Genomic DNA, 15,687 nt, shown 5'->3' with positions numbered 1-15,687 from the left:
TCCAAATTCCTTTCCTGTTTTCTTCCCCGTAAGCATGGAAATAGCAGCAGCACTTGCTGGTGAGGTGCAAGCAGCACCATGCCAGGGACTTCAGCAACCGCAGCAATGCTGGGTTACAGGAGGGCTCTCACCCTTGCTACAAGGGAGCAGAGCTCAACTGCTGGCAGGGATCGGTGGTCTGGGCAGTTTTTAATTCCTTGAGCATATTGTGACTTTGCCAGATGCTGCAGACATCTTGAAGGATGCATCAACACTGTGTAAATGCTGCAGTGAGGCGCTCAGAAGTTAAGCAGTGGTTGCTGCTGGCGCTGGTAGGGTCACGCTCTACCAGGTTCTTCTGTCTGAGGAAGTTCTCCTAATGCAGCGCTAGAGATACAAACACCTGTAGAAAGCAAGTTTTTAAGCTTACACAATCAAGACTTCTCACTTACAACCTTTGTTTTTTGCTGCGATACTATTTAACATGAGATGGGAATAATTTTTACAGCCGAACTCCAGCACAAAGGCATTTTAAATTAGAGGGTAATCTACCTCATCTGTTCCAGGGGCAGCTTTGAATGATTACACACACAACTTTACATTAAATTATATTTGCACCTAGTCACTTCAGATTCGGTACAGGGCCTGAATATTTTATCAGAGACTCCTGTGCAGCTAAGGACTCTTACTGATTTTTTAGTAAATTATGCCATTGCAAGAAATCTATATCTAAGTAAAAGTTTTAAAAAATCAAATATATTCTGTAGCCCTGTTTATCTCATTATCCATGAAAGATTCAAAGATCCAACACAGCTTCAAGCTTTGCTCTTGATTAACTTCCAGCCCACCAGGGAAAAGAACCGCATAACCTGCTTTGGAAGACCAAATCACAACCGAGCAGCACAGTTTGCAAACGAAGTTTCAAGGAACTGATCAATGAACTAACTACCCATGCATAAGGCTAAAGGATGAAGCTCAATTCTCCTTTGGGTATTCTGCTAGCACAAAGCCGCACAGCTAAAGTGTAGTCCTGGGTCCCACCAAGGCGCTGCTGGTGGGACTTAGGACTACATTACGCTTCCTTCCAAGGGTTCTTTCAGCCCAGAACATGCTACACATGTTGCTTTATCTCATTAGGCTGCGATTTACCTCAATAACCTTGTGGCTTCGGGTGCTTTGATCATGGATCATGCCAACGCACACGTGCTGCTGTTGGGCTGCTCCTCGCAGTCAGATGGTGCCTGGACCCGCTTCAATAGCGGGGGGGGGGGGGGCACCCAAATCCACCCCTGTCCGCTTCTCTTCCCCTCAAGTTTCCTCTGCATAGCTCTGTGCTTTGGGACTTGAACGCAGGGCAATTCCTTGCACCCCAATGTTACTGGAACATATTTGTTACATAGAAGTACAGCACTGCTTCAAGATCTGAGAGAATTGGATATTCCCCATCAAAAGGCACTTTTTCCCCCCTAAGGAAATCAGATTCACAGCTCTGCAATTTCTTTCGACATCAGCAGTTGTAAGGGCTTGTGTTTCTTGCCAACCCCACGTATCCACCTGCCTCTTCCCCTGGCTAACACGTCCCTTGTCTCAGGCACTGAGACTCAAACAGAGCCTCACCTCTACTCCCCAAGTTCTTGTTGCCCTTTTCCACAGCGGGTCTTAGGATCTGCCGCTGTTTGATGAAGCCCAGGTAAGTTTTTATATCATTACCGCACTAAACCATCCATATAGATGGATACTACAGACTCCCAATGTGATTTAAACACCCAGTCTGGATGTGGACTTAGCAACAAGCACTTTCGTGGGATGGATGCCTGGAGGCTGCAATGGGTTAAGCCTCCTATGAGAGATCCCAAGAGACTTGAGCTCTTTTAAAAAACAGGATTCAGAAAAATGGGAGGAAAGCATACCTATTATCAGACCAACACCCTCCTTCAGAAAGGACCCTGGCAGAAGCTCACTGTGCTCCAGCCGTTCCCTGGCACTTGGCCACAAGCATGCTGTTAACCATCCAACATCCCAAACCAGACAGGAGACAATTTCCTCCTCTTGAACCGAGCGGTACCAAAGGTCCCCCGCAGCACACAAACCCCAGCGTGTGGCTCAAAGGTGACACGCAGCAACACGTGTGTTTCAAAGTCCCCAAAAAGCCGGTGGGCCTCCAACATAACAGATGTGCAGATAAGAGCAGAGTAAAAGAAGGCATTAACGTCCATCAACAGAAACATATTTTTCTTTCACAAATAACACCCATTAGTAACTCCAAGGAGAACAATCCCCACTCTTCAGCTCTGAAGGAGTACACAGTTTTTCAGCAGACACAATGCGAAGATTTTGCAGAATTCAGGCATTCAACAGGACTAATGTGCAAGATTATTTTGCAATTATCCAAGCAATTTTCTCTCCTCATTGTCCCTGGACCATAAGGGTTTTTAAATGTGAGCAGAAGGATTTATTCATCACAATAATAATAAAACGAAATATTAAATCAATGAATCTCTTTTCATGAAGCATAAAGCTCACATTGCTATTAAGCTTAGTAGCGTCCTGTCACATAAACCACACGCAGTTTGCGCACTTAAGTACCATCTCCCTCTTTTATTTTTCCCTTCCCTAATTTGTAAGGCATTATCCTTCCATTTGTCCTCTAAACACGACCGGATTCAGACAACACAGTGTTGCTTCTTGTTAGTGGCTCTATGCCTGTGCTCTCTTTACGAGAGCACGTGGAGATTTATATTTAATATTGATTGCTAACAATGGCCAGCGCAGAAAGTTATGCTGGGATGACAGAGAAGTCCTAAAATAAATACATACATACATAAGTAATAGTTTAGGGAGAATTAACTCCTTACAAGCAACACTACCAATATGCAAGCAAGTAGCTGTGCATGAAAAGGAATGTCGTCGGTTTTTGAAGGTGCCGCTTATTCACTTTGGCTGGAGAAAAATAAAATCAACCCAAACCTAAGCAAAGCTCAATTACAATCTTTGGAGCATGGAAGCTGTCATGGTCACGCTGGCCTTGGCTTATGTTTTCCCCTGCCTTCTTCCCTGCCATCCCTTGCAATATAAAGTGATAAATGCCTCTTAAGGTCCTTGCAGTAGACATGGCTTCAGTGGGTCCCTCTTTTGTTTTTATAAAAGATTTATCTGGTAAAGTGCAGAAACAGTCACTAGTTAGGTATTTATAAGGTGCCAACTGTCCTTACAGTGTGACACTTAAAGAGCCTAAGCAAAGATTTTCAATAAGCAAGAATCTCTAGCTTTAAGCCTCGAGATTTGTATTAGGCTCCATACAAGCAATTACTGTTTCATGAGTGCTAAACACCTGGCACCTCTTAGGATCCTGTATTTTTACAATTTAGGCTCTCCTGCGTAACAGCTCCTGTATTTCATAACCCAAAGGCCACCGAACGAATTCTCTCACGACAGCAATTCATCTCGCCTCAGTTCACACATCCACAGAGCACAGCCGTCCACGTCCACCTCTGAACATCGGCCTCCCTTCAAAGCCGGTGGAGAGAAACAGGCGTTTCTACAGCACCAGCCATGGCATTCTAATGCAAACACCTAAAATAGGTCCGATGAGTCATACTTGTAATCTCCCTGCTCTTCTCTGCTGATAAAGCATCCAGATCAGGTACAGACATCTACAACCACGCGAGATGAATGCTGTCCTAGATGACTTAAGCTGAGCTGACAAGCTACAGAAGAGCTACAGCCAATTTGAATGCACAAACCCCACCAGGAAGCAAGACCATAGCAGCTACATTTTTCTTACCATGATTGGGACGCCAATGTCTGGCCACAAGAGATCCTCAGAGGGAAGCTTGGGAGAGTTCCATACTACCACAACTTTATTTAAGTACGGGAGACCATTGAGCCTTTCTAGGGAGTTCATCAACACTTCCTCCCGCTCATAAGTCAACATCACTACTGTGAACTGCTCCCGGGGGACGTTGCCACCCAAAGCAGCCTGGAACTCCTTCCCAGAGCCACCTGCTCCTCCACCAATTGGTCGAAATCCAGTCCCAGACCCCAAAAATTTTGCTTCTGATGGTAAAACAGGGTCAAAGGGAGTGTAGGGGAAGAGGTGGAAAGGCCCCGGAGCAGAATTCCAATTCCTGTAGATGTCCATTGCAGTGAGGGTGAAATTGCGGAGATATTTGGGAGATGCGTAGGGTGGTTCTGTTTCCACAGGCCCCAAGTCCAGGTCACCATTGTCTGCCATATTGGGGTCTGTACCAGCAGCTTTGCCAGACCGGTGGGGAATCTCCACGGCAGTTTCTTCTCGGATAGGAGCAGCAGGGATTTGGATTCGAGTCCTTATGATAGCTAAGACCGTGCTGAACACGTTGTCAGAGGTGGAGAAGTAGGTCTCCCACAAGAAGCGGCCCTGCCTCCTCATGGCAAGGAGATCGTTGTCAGAAATGCTTCTCAGAAGAAAGTGCACTTCTGTGATACGTGGCTTTGGTATGATTAAGGCTGCCTCATTCCACCGGATCACATCATTATAGGGTAGCTGAACTTGCTCTCCGAGAACCACCGGGATGGCTCCAACTTCCAGAGCCTCAAACAGTCTCATGGCACACCCAGCGGAGATCACTAAATGGGTGTCCCCTGGGGTGATTATCAGTGCAAAAGTAGATAGCTTCAGTAGCTCTAGTCTGTCATCCCTTTCTCCACACAGAGCCCACTCAGTGGGCAGACTCGCCTTAGGCTGGTTCTTACACGTGAACTCCACCAAAACAAAGTCCAACTTGCTGTCTTGAACAGCCTTCAAGGTGGTAATGATCCGATCATCGTAGTCAGCTGGGGCATTGCCTTCTATTTCCTCTTCGAAAGAGCGAACCTCTTGCAAGCTAGATCTGAGAGACTCGATCTTCTCCCCCTGGAAACTAAACAGGTATTTACGCTTGACTGGCACCTGGGGCGGGATTTCTAGGAAATTGGGTTCAGACATAGCATGGACCAAAGGCGATACCACAATATCAAACCCCGGTCGATACTGCACATCGTAAAAAGTGGACTGGGCAATCATGGCGCGCCCTGTGCTGATGTTGTAAATGAAGTTCTGAGTTTCCGATTTCCTTGATAAATTGATGATGAGATGGTTATGTCCATCAGTCCTCCAGTATGGCAAAGAGTGCAACTGTTGCTCTAGTTCAGTAGGTTTTGGCATTACGGGCTCTTGCATTTCCCCCACTAAAATTATATACACACAAGCAATATTTGCATTTTCAGTAACATAAACGTTAGTTCTGACAGTCGCCTCAAAGGCTTGTTTAATTAAAGGGTCTAAGGAACTACCAAAAGGATAATCGTCACTGTTGTAGACATAGACTGGAAAGCCAGATGTCAACGGGCAGCGTGAGTAGTCAAAGCAGTTGTGTAGCCTACAGTTCCGGTTGGATTTTGGCAGGGGGAAGGTCGCATCATCCTTGTCTGGCAGCAGCCGGATGGGCAAGGAGAGCTTGGGCTGGTTCTGAGCCATCAGCTCTTTGTAGGAATGCTCGGTCTGGCTGATGACATTCTTCAGCTGCAGCAGGTCCTGCTTGGCATTTTCAATGCTCTTTTTGCAGGCCTCGATCTTCAAGTTGAGCTTGGCGATCTCACTGTTGAGCTCCTGCCGCTTGGCCTCCAGCTGGAGCAGCTCCTCGCTGACCGACTCACGGATGCGGCACAGGTCTTGCACATGCTTTACCTCACACAGCTCATTACCGGTCCGAGGGCCAAAGATGCGCTTGCCAGCGTCGTCAGCGTCATCGATGGTGGTTAGGTAGTAGTGGGCAATGAGGGGAAAGAAGACAAGGATAATGAAGAGGGTGAAACTAAGCCAGGTGAGCCGGATCCGACTGGACCATCTCAATACCCACGGCTGGCCTCCGTTCCCCACTCCCCCATTCCGCAACATCGTATATCCAGTCATGAGTTCAAAAGTCGCTGCACACCCAATCACGTTGGATCAGTAGCCATAACCAAAAGAGTTTTTACAGCGAGTCTCTCAAAAAAAAAGGTTATTGTGCCTGCTTAATGAGAAACCAATAGAAGGGGAATTTCATCTTCTTGTTGTGCTGACGGCTTTTCTACAGTCGTTTTGCTGCAGGCGCAACTTTTGATCCCGTTAGACTCAATCATTGACCTTCTCACCCACCCCCAGCCCACCCTTGGTCTGTGGGCAACCGTTGCTGGAAGTGTCACAGCGTTGTCATGGTGATTCAAAGTCTCAACTGGCAGAAGAAAAACACAATGGGATCAAGCCAAACTCTACCGCTGCTCTCAACATCCTGCATTACCATCCAATGAATATGCAGAGGCAACAGCCATTGTGGAGAAGGAGCCAGAAGAGACTCGTACGAATGTCAGTCTCTCTCATTGCTGCTGCACGGCTGATGCTCTGCCATTCCTACAAGAGAAAAATCATATATTCAGACATTGCAAACAAAACGACCCCTTAGTGACCCAAGACACTGCTAGTTTTTAAAAGTAACTGTCCTCTCTGCAAAAGAGCAACCTTCGTACATGTCTAACACCTCCGGGGTTAATACCAGTAAACCTGAGAAAGCGATGGGATTCATTAGACGTGGACAAGTGGCTTTCTCCGGGCACTCTGCTTTTCATTAGGGTCGCATGCTTCAGTGGCCAGACCAGAAAAATCACAGCCCCTGGATGTGGTTTCCTATTTCTGCCTCTGCCACTGTCTTGCTGTGTAACTTTGCAGAAGCTGCTTAACATCTGCAAGCCCCTGTCTCCTTATGTACAAAATGGAGATATTAATGTACACCTGCTCTCTCTACCCGCTTTTTAATGGCATGTTGTGATCCTGGGACACAGCAGCGCTGTGAATTTGTACTGCATAACTGAGTGTAATCACTATTGTTCTGGTCTAGTGACTAGAGCTGATGAGGAATTTTTAGATGAAGTGTTTTGCTTTCATTTCCTGCTGCAAAATTTTGATTCATTGCAAGAGAAAGTTTAAAGGGAACGTACTCCTGTTGGTTACGATTACCTCTGCTGGCTGGCTGCATGCGAGAGGGAATTTCTGTCAAAACTGGAAAAGTCTACACTGTACATCAAAGCAAAGATGTCAAAGTTAAGATCTGTTGGGTACCGCACCACCCAAGCGGTATCACCTTGCTTAGATATGCCTTTTTGCTTGGAAAACTCTGCTATGGCACTGAATGCCTACACAGCATGGGCATAAAAATCAAGGACATGGCAAATTTAGCTCTGAGTCTTTGGTCTATGCCAACAGATTTAAATCTAGGCCAGATGAATACACTGCCACTAGAAACTCTCCCTTCCCTTTTATTAGCATCCTCCAAGGTACCTAAGTTTCTGGGATATTCTTTCATATACCGGACTTCCCACATCACTGCTGAATATAGTGCTGGGCTTAGCGTTGACTCTCGCACAGCCTCAAGAGAAGCTTATTCATTTCCGCTTCAATTTTTAATTAGAGGAAAGTCATCTACACTCGTGACGGTCATTTTTCACTAAATCTATTTAATACTCCTCTCATCTACTCATCAAGAATTAGCAGAAAGAAGGCAAGAAAGCAAATCTCAGCTAAAACGAAGCTCTGGAAATGGGCCAAAGCAAAAGAGAAGTTTCACCTTAAAGGAGCAGAGAGAAGTCAGGAATAACTTTCAGTGTAGTACACAAGTGCATGTCAGAAAAAAATAAATGGAAGACTTGATTTTAACCAGGAAAAATAATAATGGAAGGGGAAATAAATGGAGTAATAAAGCACAATTTCTAGGCCTATTTTGTTACAAGGCCATTTGTTGTAAGTAACTTAATGCCCCAGGATTAAATGGGGATTCCTTCCCCCCCCCCCCCCCCCCCAACTTGACCCACAACTAGGAGTTGCACAGCAGTGCGGACACTTAAAATTAAGGCAGATTTAAAATTCATAACATTGTCTGGCAAACAGCATTGGTGTAAATCTCAGAAAGGCAGGAGGGTAAAAGGGCTAAAAAGCCAGGAAAAGGCTAAATCAGCTTTCTCAGATCTTGGCAGCACAGTCGCTGTGGGCAGATGGGGGAGGCCTCGGCTCTGCTGGCAGGACATTTTAATACTATTCTCTGTACACCAACTTGCATTTGCCCAGGCTGGGAGAGAGGCTGGTGATGAATGTAAATCCCCAGCGCTTCTGCGTGGGGCTGTCAGTCAGGCACAGGGAGCCCTGGCAATAGCAGCACACTTGTATCGTGCCTCTGGGACTGCAGCTATGCAACAGTAGAGTTTTAGCATGCACCAGTGTACAAACCAGGCGACTGAAGGCAAAAATAAATAATTTTAAAAAGCTTTTAAAGTCTATCCCCCCCCCCTTTTTTTAAGCTCTCCCCAGGAAATGACACTCATGCTGTCACTGTCCGTGTGCATGCACCAGTCGGTCAGTCCCTGCTATTTCAGCCTGGTCTCATAGGGGCTGCAAAGATCCTAGAATTGCTACCAGTTTTCTGCAAGCAGCTGGCCAGATGAGAGCTGCCCTATTAACCCTTTTCCCGAGTGCACGCTCACTCGAACACCAGTGAATCTAAAAACCAGCTTAACCTCAAGGCACGTGTGGGAAAACAAGCTCTGCTGGTTTTTTTGTTCGGAGGTGCCATGGGATAAGTGCGGTCAAACCCTGCAAGGTGTTGAGATAACACAGAAACAAGGCATCGTAAATGTGGCCAAGAAACAACAAAGGGGCATGTGGATGTGCTGCTTCAGTCTGGCCAAAGAAAGCTGCAGCCCCACAGGCAGTAATGGCAGTCACAAAGGTTATCAGCTCAGACTGCATCTAAATCTTGTTCTGTTTTAGCTGCTTTGCCCATTATGAGCCCTAAACAGTGATGAAATGGCAAACTGGACTCCCTAAAATGGCAACGGGAGTCCTTGAAAAGCTAAATGCATCGCCCCACACATGATCCTCTGCAGCTGTTCTGCCACCTAATCCTTCCAGTGGCTCCTCTGGTCCTTCCATTCAGTTGACACAGAACAAACTTTATCCTCCTGACCTAAAAACATGGGCTGTGAATTAAAAAAATCTGCATGCTCAGAAACCTGAAGCTGACAAACTAACTCTACTGCTAGCTTGGAAAAGACCACATGGGAAAGACCAGAGCAGGCTGGGGAGGGATTTGAAATGCAACACGCATGGCTTAGGATCAGTTAAAAGTATTGACTGCCAGTATGAAATATGTGCTGGTGATAAAGCAAGCACTTTAGACACACTCTCAGACTCTTCTTCACTACTAAGACTTTATTTCTCATCAACTCGATAGAGCCTGAGGTTGTAACACATTGTTATTAGGACTTAAAAAAAAAAAAGGCAAAGTAGAAACTCTATCTGTGGTTTTACCAAGAGAGACTTCAGTGCAGTATTTAAGAGCAATAAGCAGCCCTGGGGAAAAGGCTGCTGATTTCCATAGTCCCCAAAAAGAAGTTTGGGAGGAGGAGAAACAGGTTAGTTGCTGGGCTCTCCAGCCAACTCATTGCTTTCACTCCCAAGTACTATTTAGTTCTTTAAACTGATCGAGTCCCACACTCAGAAACTCTTGTTGACATTATAACACAACGTTGCTGCCTGATAGACCTAATTACACACACACACACACACAAAGAGACAGGAAGAGCTCGTAGGAAATCAGAAGCTCAATAATTACCAGAGCTTCTTCCCAAATGCCAATCTGACTGACTTCTTGGGCACAACAGGTTTGCTGCAGTTCCTTCTCCCATGGCATGGGCCTGCGAGACTAAATTGCTGTTGAGGCACATTGTCACATCTTAGTTCAAATCCCAGGCTGTGTTCCCAGCTTTCCTCGACTCCACAGTAGGCACTCCCTGTGTCAGTGAAGTTATGGGAATACCTGAGGTTCTCCCTCATTTTGCATTTCTTGTAGGAAGAGCCAGGGTGGGCTGATCTGTGGATGTTCGTGGAGTCATTACTCTGCAAATGTTCAGTCACCAAGGCCCTTCTGCAAACACCTGAGCACACCTATTCCTCCCTGCTTATACCTCCTTTTGTCTATCTCCCTATAAAAATTAGGGAAATACTGCTCGTTTCTCAGCATATTTGTGAACAGAGCCTGGAAATTTTAAACTTATCGTCCTCCAGAGTTTAGCACAGCAATAAATAACCCTTAGTCAGAACATGCTGACACAGACTGCACTGAACTTTCCAGGAGGGATCCTGCATCCGCCAAATTAGAGCTCCCAAACTGTGTCCGTATGCACCCATACTTGTCCTTATTCTCTTTCCTCATCAAATGATGGGTCTGCAGTGTTATCGTTGCTATGTTACCTCCACAAACTTTCTGCTGAGCTGGCCCTCTCCACAGAGAACGAAGCACCGTACCCACCTCTGTCACGCAGGCTCCCTCCTGATGAACGGTGAAGGATGTCAGGGAGTGCGTGTTAGTGGCTCCTGTGCTTTATCTGTCCAGTCTTGAACAGAGAGTTTCTATTGCCAAGTCTCTTTTTCACCAGCACTAAAAATAAAATCGAAGGGGGGGAAAAAAAAAATCACTTTTTTTTTTTTTAAAGGAGAAGCAGAAAATTCTGCTAAACAAAGAAAATACAGCATATTTCCCCCCACCTTTAGAACAGGATTTCTGGTGAAATGGAAAAGAGACGAACACAAAACAGCCCTTCAGCAATGATAACTTTCTGCTTTCTAATGCTCTCAAAGGAAAGGATTACACCCCAAATCTCCGATCACTTTGGGAACAGGAGCAGTTGAACGAGGAGAATAAATCTATTAGTTGTGTGCTTTAAGGTACAGTTGACAGCAGATCTTTAAAGGGAGCAGATGGAAAATTCACTCTGAAATGCTTCACACGCTACAGCCTTAGGGATCATCACGAGGGATTTGTACCATCTCGAGAGCTCACAGGTACAGAGAAATTCTCCTAGGCTAAGATCAACGCTGCTACACGTACAAGTGGTAAAAGGTCTTGTAATCTGTAAATTCAGGGGATAAACTGCATCCCCGGCTTTAGGAAGCTTTTATCTAAACCAAGGAACATTCACCACATTTGCAGTTCCATGCAAAGCCAAACCTGCTTCCAGCCATGCTCCCCATCCGCAGCTGGGCATGTGTGGGGTAAAGGGGTCCTGGACAAACACTCCAAGAGAGCCCCGTCATGTGCTCACTCCAGCAAAGTCAGAAAACCACGTGTGCTGAAGAGGGCAGTGGCTGACTGATATTAGGGGAAGTATCATGTATGTTCGCCCTGTTCTTCTACTCTTTCCCCGTGCTGCTTGTGTGCTGCATTGGAAACAGGTCCCAGACAACATGGACACTGGCTTTACACCATGCTTGCTACCTTCTCTCCAGCCAGACGTCCTCCTGCCCTGACAGCATAGGACCAGTGCTGCCAGTACACCAATATTTCATCTTACAGTCTTCACAAATTCATCTCCTGCAATTCAGAAATCCTTGGGGGAAAGAGAGAGAAGAAAAGGACCCGCTGCATGTGCAAATTGCTCCAATAGCTCATCTGGATGGGGAATAGAGCTAGGGGGAAGAAATGCAACTGAACAGAAAATGCAGGACCTTACAACAGCTTTTCTGACTTTCCTTTGCAGACCCTCCACCACAGCCTTGACTGTGAGAGCAGAGAGCGATCACAGAGGTATTTATTTGGGGTGGTTTAGAAGTGGCACTTGAGGACAAATCCTTTGAGAGCTGCTTTCTACCCCATGTTCTTGGGCGGCGAATGGCACTCACTCCTGCAACCACGGCATCTCTCACCAAGGGCAGTCCAGCATGCAACACCCCAGGGCACCAGCCCTCAACCCATGCTCCCACTCTGGAGCTGCTCAGTGGCAGGACCTGCAGGCTCTCTGGGAATGAAACAGATAGATATGTATGCTGCAGCTCCCGAAAGGATCATTATAATGAGCATGAACTCTTTGCCGCTGGTTGCAGAGTTCATGCCCAGCAGGCAAGTTCAGGATCAGACCTTTCTCAGAAGCAATCCCCACTTCTGAAGTTTCATGGCAAGAAAACCCAGAAGAAGCATCATCAGCTGATAAACCCCAACAGGTGAGACCCCAAGATGCACATCTGTTTGTACTTCTGCTGGTGCTTTTCAGAGCTTATGACAGGTGAACAGGGAAATCGATACCCAAAAGAGAGCATGGAGCTAACCAACCCAGGCGTGCAGGTAAAATGGAGTGCTGCTCCCTCAAGGATGAAAGTGGAGTTGCCTCATCATCACAGAAAGGAAAGAAGGAAAAGAAGGGAGGGAGAAGGGGGAGAAGCACACTGGACATCTGGGCTGGGAGCAGGAAGAAAAGGACTGGAAGGGTTGGCAGTGGGGGTTCCTCCGACCCCAAATCTGTCTGCAGTGGCAGCAACCAGACCTTCCAGGGCTCCAGCACTGGCAGAATGAAAAGGCACATGGAGGTGTGGAGTGCCATCAAACTGCAGCTCTGGCCGCTACCTGCTTAGCCAAAGCTGGCCCTTGTGATAGGAGGCCAAAAGATATTCAAAACTCAGTTGGACAATGCCCAGATTCAGAGACCTCCAGAGGTGCCTTCCAACCTAAATGATTGTATGATTCTGCATCTGGGCTCTCAGGTGGCAATAATTCAGAAATGCGAGCAGATACCTGGAGTCAAGATGTCCTGGGTCTGCCCCCAGCTCTAACATTGCTTCTCTCCAGCACCCAGGGGAAATCACGCAACCTCCACGCCTTGTTCTCCCTCTTTACAAAGCAAAGGTGAACTCAAACTGCTTCAAGGCAGACAAGTGAAGAACTGACAGTCTGGCTTACAGCATTTTGTTCCCCATTTGGGGCACGGGGACAAGAGCATGCTCCAGGAGGTGCTCAGTATTGTGGCAAGCAAAAGCTACAGAAATCTCTCCCCCAGGTGTTTCCAGGTACCTGCCTGCTTTGCCCTCTGTGAAAGGCAGCCGCTGAAGGTCTGTCATGCTCCTCAGCTGAGGTTAACCGAGTGGTTCATGAACATTCATTTATTCTGATGAAATCCTTAAGACAGTAAAACGGCGTCCAGTTTTCAGAGAGCAGGTAATGGAGGTATGGAGAAACAACTTGCCCAAGGTCACCCTAGAAGCTGCGCCAGCTTGGGATTCACTCCACATCTAATTGTTCTGTCCGCAAGATCGTTCATCTTCCCAGCCTGCCTTTTTCCAGAGGTTTCCTTCTCCGGTGCCTTCTTGCTTTTTGCATAATGCATTGCGAAATCTACTTTACATATAGAGCTTTTAGTTCTTAAATTTATTATTTAGCATCGTTTTCTGGTAATAAACGAGCCATATTGTTTTATTTATTCTTTCAGTCTGCACACAAGCACTTCTCCACACAAAGAAATACCCAGCTTATGAGCAAATCCTTTTAAGTTCTGTGGTACTGAATGGCAGAGCACCCTGGATACAAAGTTCGCCCCCCTCCAAATCTCAGAGCAAGCGACTGCAGGGCAGAGCTTTACAAGAAAGCTGGTAAATCCGTACAACCACACAGCGGCTGATGTTGTGCCGCTCACTGCGTTCCCGTTTACAAAGTGCGAAAGATTTTTTGGGATGTGGGAAGCAAACCGAGGAAGCAGTTACTTTGCTCCATCGTGTGCAGTGGCACAAGCCACTTGAGGAGTAGATGTGTGGCTGATCTTTTGTTCACCGCTAAAAGGGATAAATTAGGTGTGGGAGGAGGGGAAGGCCCTTTTGCTTTTACCTTGAAGCAATTAATGAACAAGAACTGCCTTGAGGTAAAATCACAGTGACGAGCCAGGCGCTTCGCATTGTATGAGAGAAGAGGTCAACTCCAGACAGGAGGAGAGGGCTGGCTTTTCAAACGTTGACTTTGTGAGACAGCTCAAGCCCTTGGTATTCTTTGTGGTTTTCAGCCCTAGATAGCTCAGGCACATTATTTTTTCCAAAATACAAACCTCTCTCGCCTCCCTAAAACACCATCGTCACCACTTCCTCAGCAGCAAATAATCACATGGCAGAATTCAGGCTCCTGCTCTCTGATAGATGCTTCAGGTCATAATTAGGCACAAATTTAAAGTTTTCTTTGTCCTGGATTAGTTATAAGAAAAAAGAAATATTGCCCAAATGGCACAGAAACACACACAATGTTTAGCAGCACCTCACTTAGCAGGGTGGGTCACTATGGAAAATAACCCAACCCTGGGTTTTCTGGAAAGTTTGCCCATTAGCTGCACGCAGCGAATAAGCCAGTTCTGGAGACTGAGCATCCCCATTGAGGGGCCTCTAACAAGCATGAAATCACACGGGTGGCTTCTCGCGGACTTCAGCGGGCAAGGAGGCAAGTCAGCAGTCAGTCCTCGCCACCCAGGCATGCTGGGGAGTTTACACCCACGGAAAGCCTACAGAAACCAGGGAACACCGGCTGCTACATCCAAGCAAGGTGCAGTGACGTTAAATTCATCAGTGCTACACGACCAAATTAACTGGGCTAACCAACTCCAAATATACTCTCCCTCCCTGTAATAGCTTTTTCACCCGCTCCCCGTCTTCCTATTTGTATCTGTGCTGCTGTGCATCTAACACCAGCTTTTCCCCTCCTCTCAGAAAAGCCTTTGATGCGTGGGGCGGGCAGCCGCACGCAGTCTCATTAGCAAGCTGACGGCCTTCTGCACTTTTTGGAGAACGCTTCATCACCAAGTAAGTGGAGGCCGCTCCGTTTCAGACAGCCCAATCGATCATGCCAAATAACTAAATTACCTGACGTGCCGTAATCACCCATATTTATATAGCAGGCAGATTCTTATCCGAAACAGTTCATTACAAAGCAAGCTAGAAATTCAGACGCACAAACACAACTATTGCCAGGACTCTATTAACTTGGACTAGCTTCAAAGAGGGTCCTATGGGTGAAAACCCCTCTCTCATTACCAGACACCTGAGTCACATGGTCCCAATTAGGCGAGGGACATTAAATGCCCTTCTGCTGCACTCACAGGCATGCAACACAGCAGAAACCCAGTGGCTCAACTAAGCTGCATCTTCACCGTCTGCAGCAGTTTTAGGAGAAAGATGTCACCGTGCCAACACACCATCATGCCACCACTCCCGCTGGGCTTGTGTAAAAGCTGTCCCCCTTTAACTGTAACAGCATCCTAGCCCCACTACCACTGTTACACTGGTAGCTAGTAGCACTTCTGCATGGGTAGGCTTTCGACTGTGAATATTCACGTAGATTTGGCCACATGCAAGAGTGGAAATGCACTCTGCACAGAGAGACTGAATCTTGTCTTTGAAAGATTGTCTCTGAAAATTGCTCTAGGAGCAATAACTGCTCCTAGAGAAATCACACCTCCAACAAAAACTGAGCCATGGGGCAAAAATATAGCTAAGGATATTCTGCCTTTTCTAGCCTTCTGAGAAAAGTTGATGATTGTCCTGCTCCCTCCTCCCTCACCACACAAACATCCCCAGCTTTACTGGTCCTTCTAGATTCTATCACACAGCGTTTTCCTCCAGTTTCTTTTTTGGACCCCCCAAGAGCTCCTTTCACTCATCAACCCGGCACCACGCCTTAGCAAGCCTTTTCCAAAGGCCTGGCTCAGTGGTGAACCGAGTCACAGTGAACATGCATGCACATCTGGCCATTCTCCTCCCCATCTGTTTAACCTGCGAGCTCCCCAGGGCATGGCCTATCCTTAAAACACTCTGAGAACACCATGAAGTCTATCTACAGATCTCCCTCCTGTGCTGGCAGA

General features: G+C 46.7%; 1 protein-coding gene across 8 annotated transcripts in view; it reads right to left on the bottom strand.

Annotated features, from left to right (window-relative positions):
• Positions 1–15,687, bottom strand: part of EXTL3 (exostosin like glycosyltransferase 3) — a 159,022-nt gene that overhangs the window by 30,263 nt on the left and 113,072 nt on the right. For all 8 annotated transcript variants that reach the window (XM_075497663.1, XM_075497661.1, XM_075497659.1 and 5 more), the window contains 2 exons: positions 10,335–10,463; positions 3,764–6,388 (listed from right to left, as the gene is read on the bottom strand). In XM_075497663.1, coding sequence (XP_075353778.1) covers positions 3,764–5,911 — 2,148 coding nt within the window. In that variant the 5' untranslated portion in view covers positions 5,912–6,388; positions 10,335–10,463. The remainder of the gene's footprint in view (positions 1–3,763; positions 6,389–10,334; positions 10,464–15,687) is intronic.

The sequence above is a fragment of the Mycteria americana genome, chromosome 3 (genome assembly GCF_035582795.1).
Source record: "Mycteria americana isolate JAX WOST 10 ecotype Jacksonville Zoo and Gardens chromosome 3, USCA_MyAme_1.0, whole genome shotgun sequence".
NCBI lineage: Eukaryota > Metazoa > Chordata > Aves > Ciconiiformes > Ciconiidae > Mycteria > Mycteria americana.
This window is presented reverse-complemented; position numbering and strand designations above follow the sequence as displayed.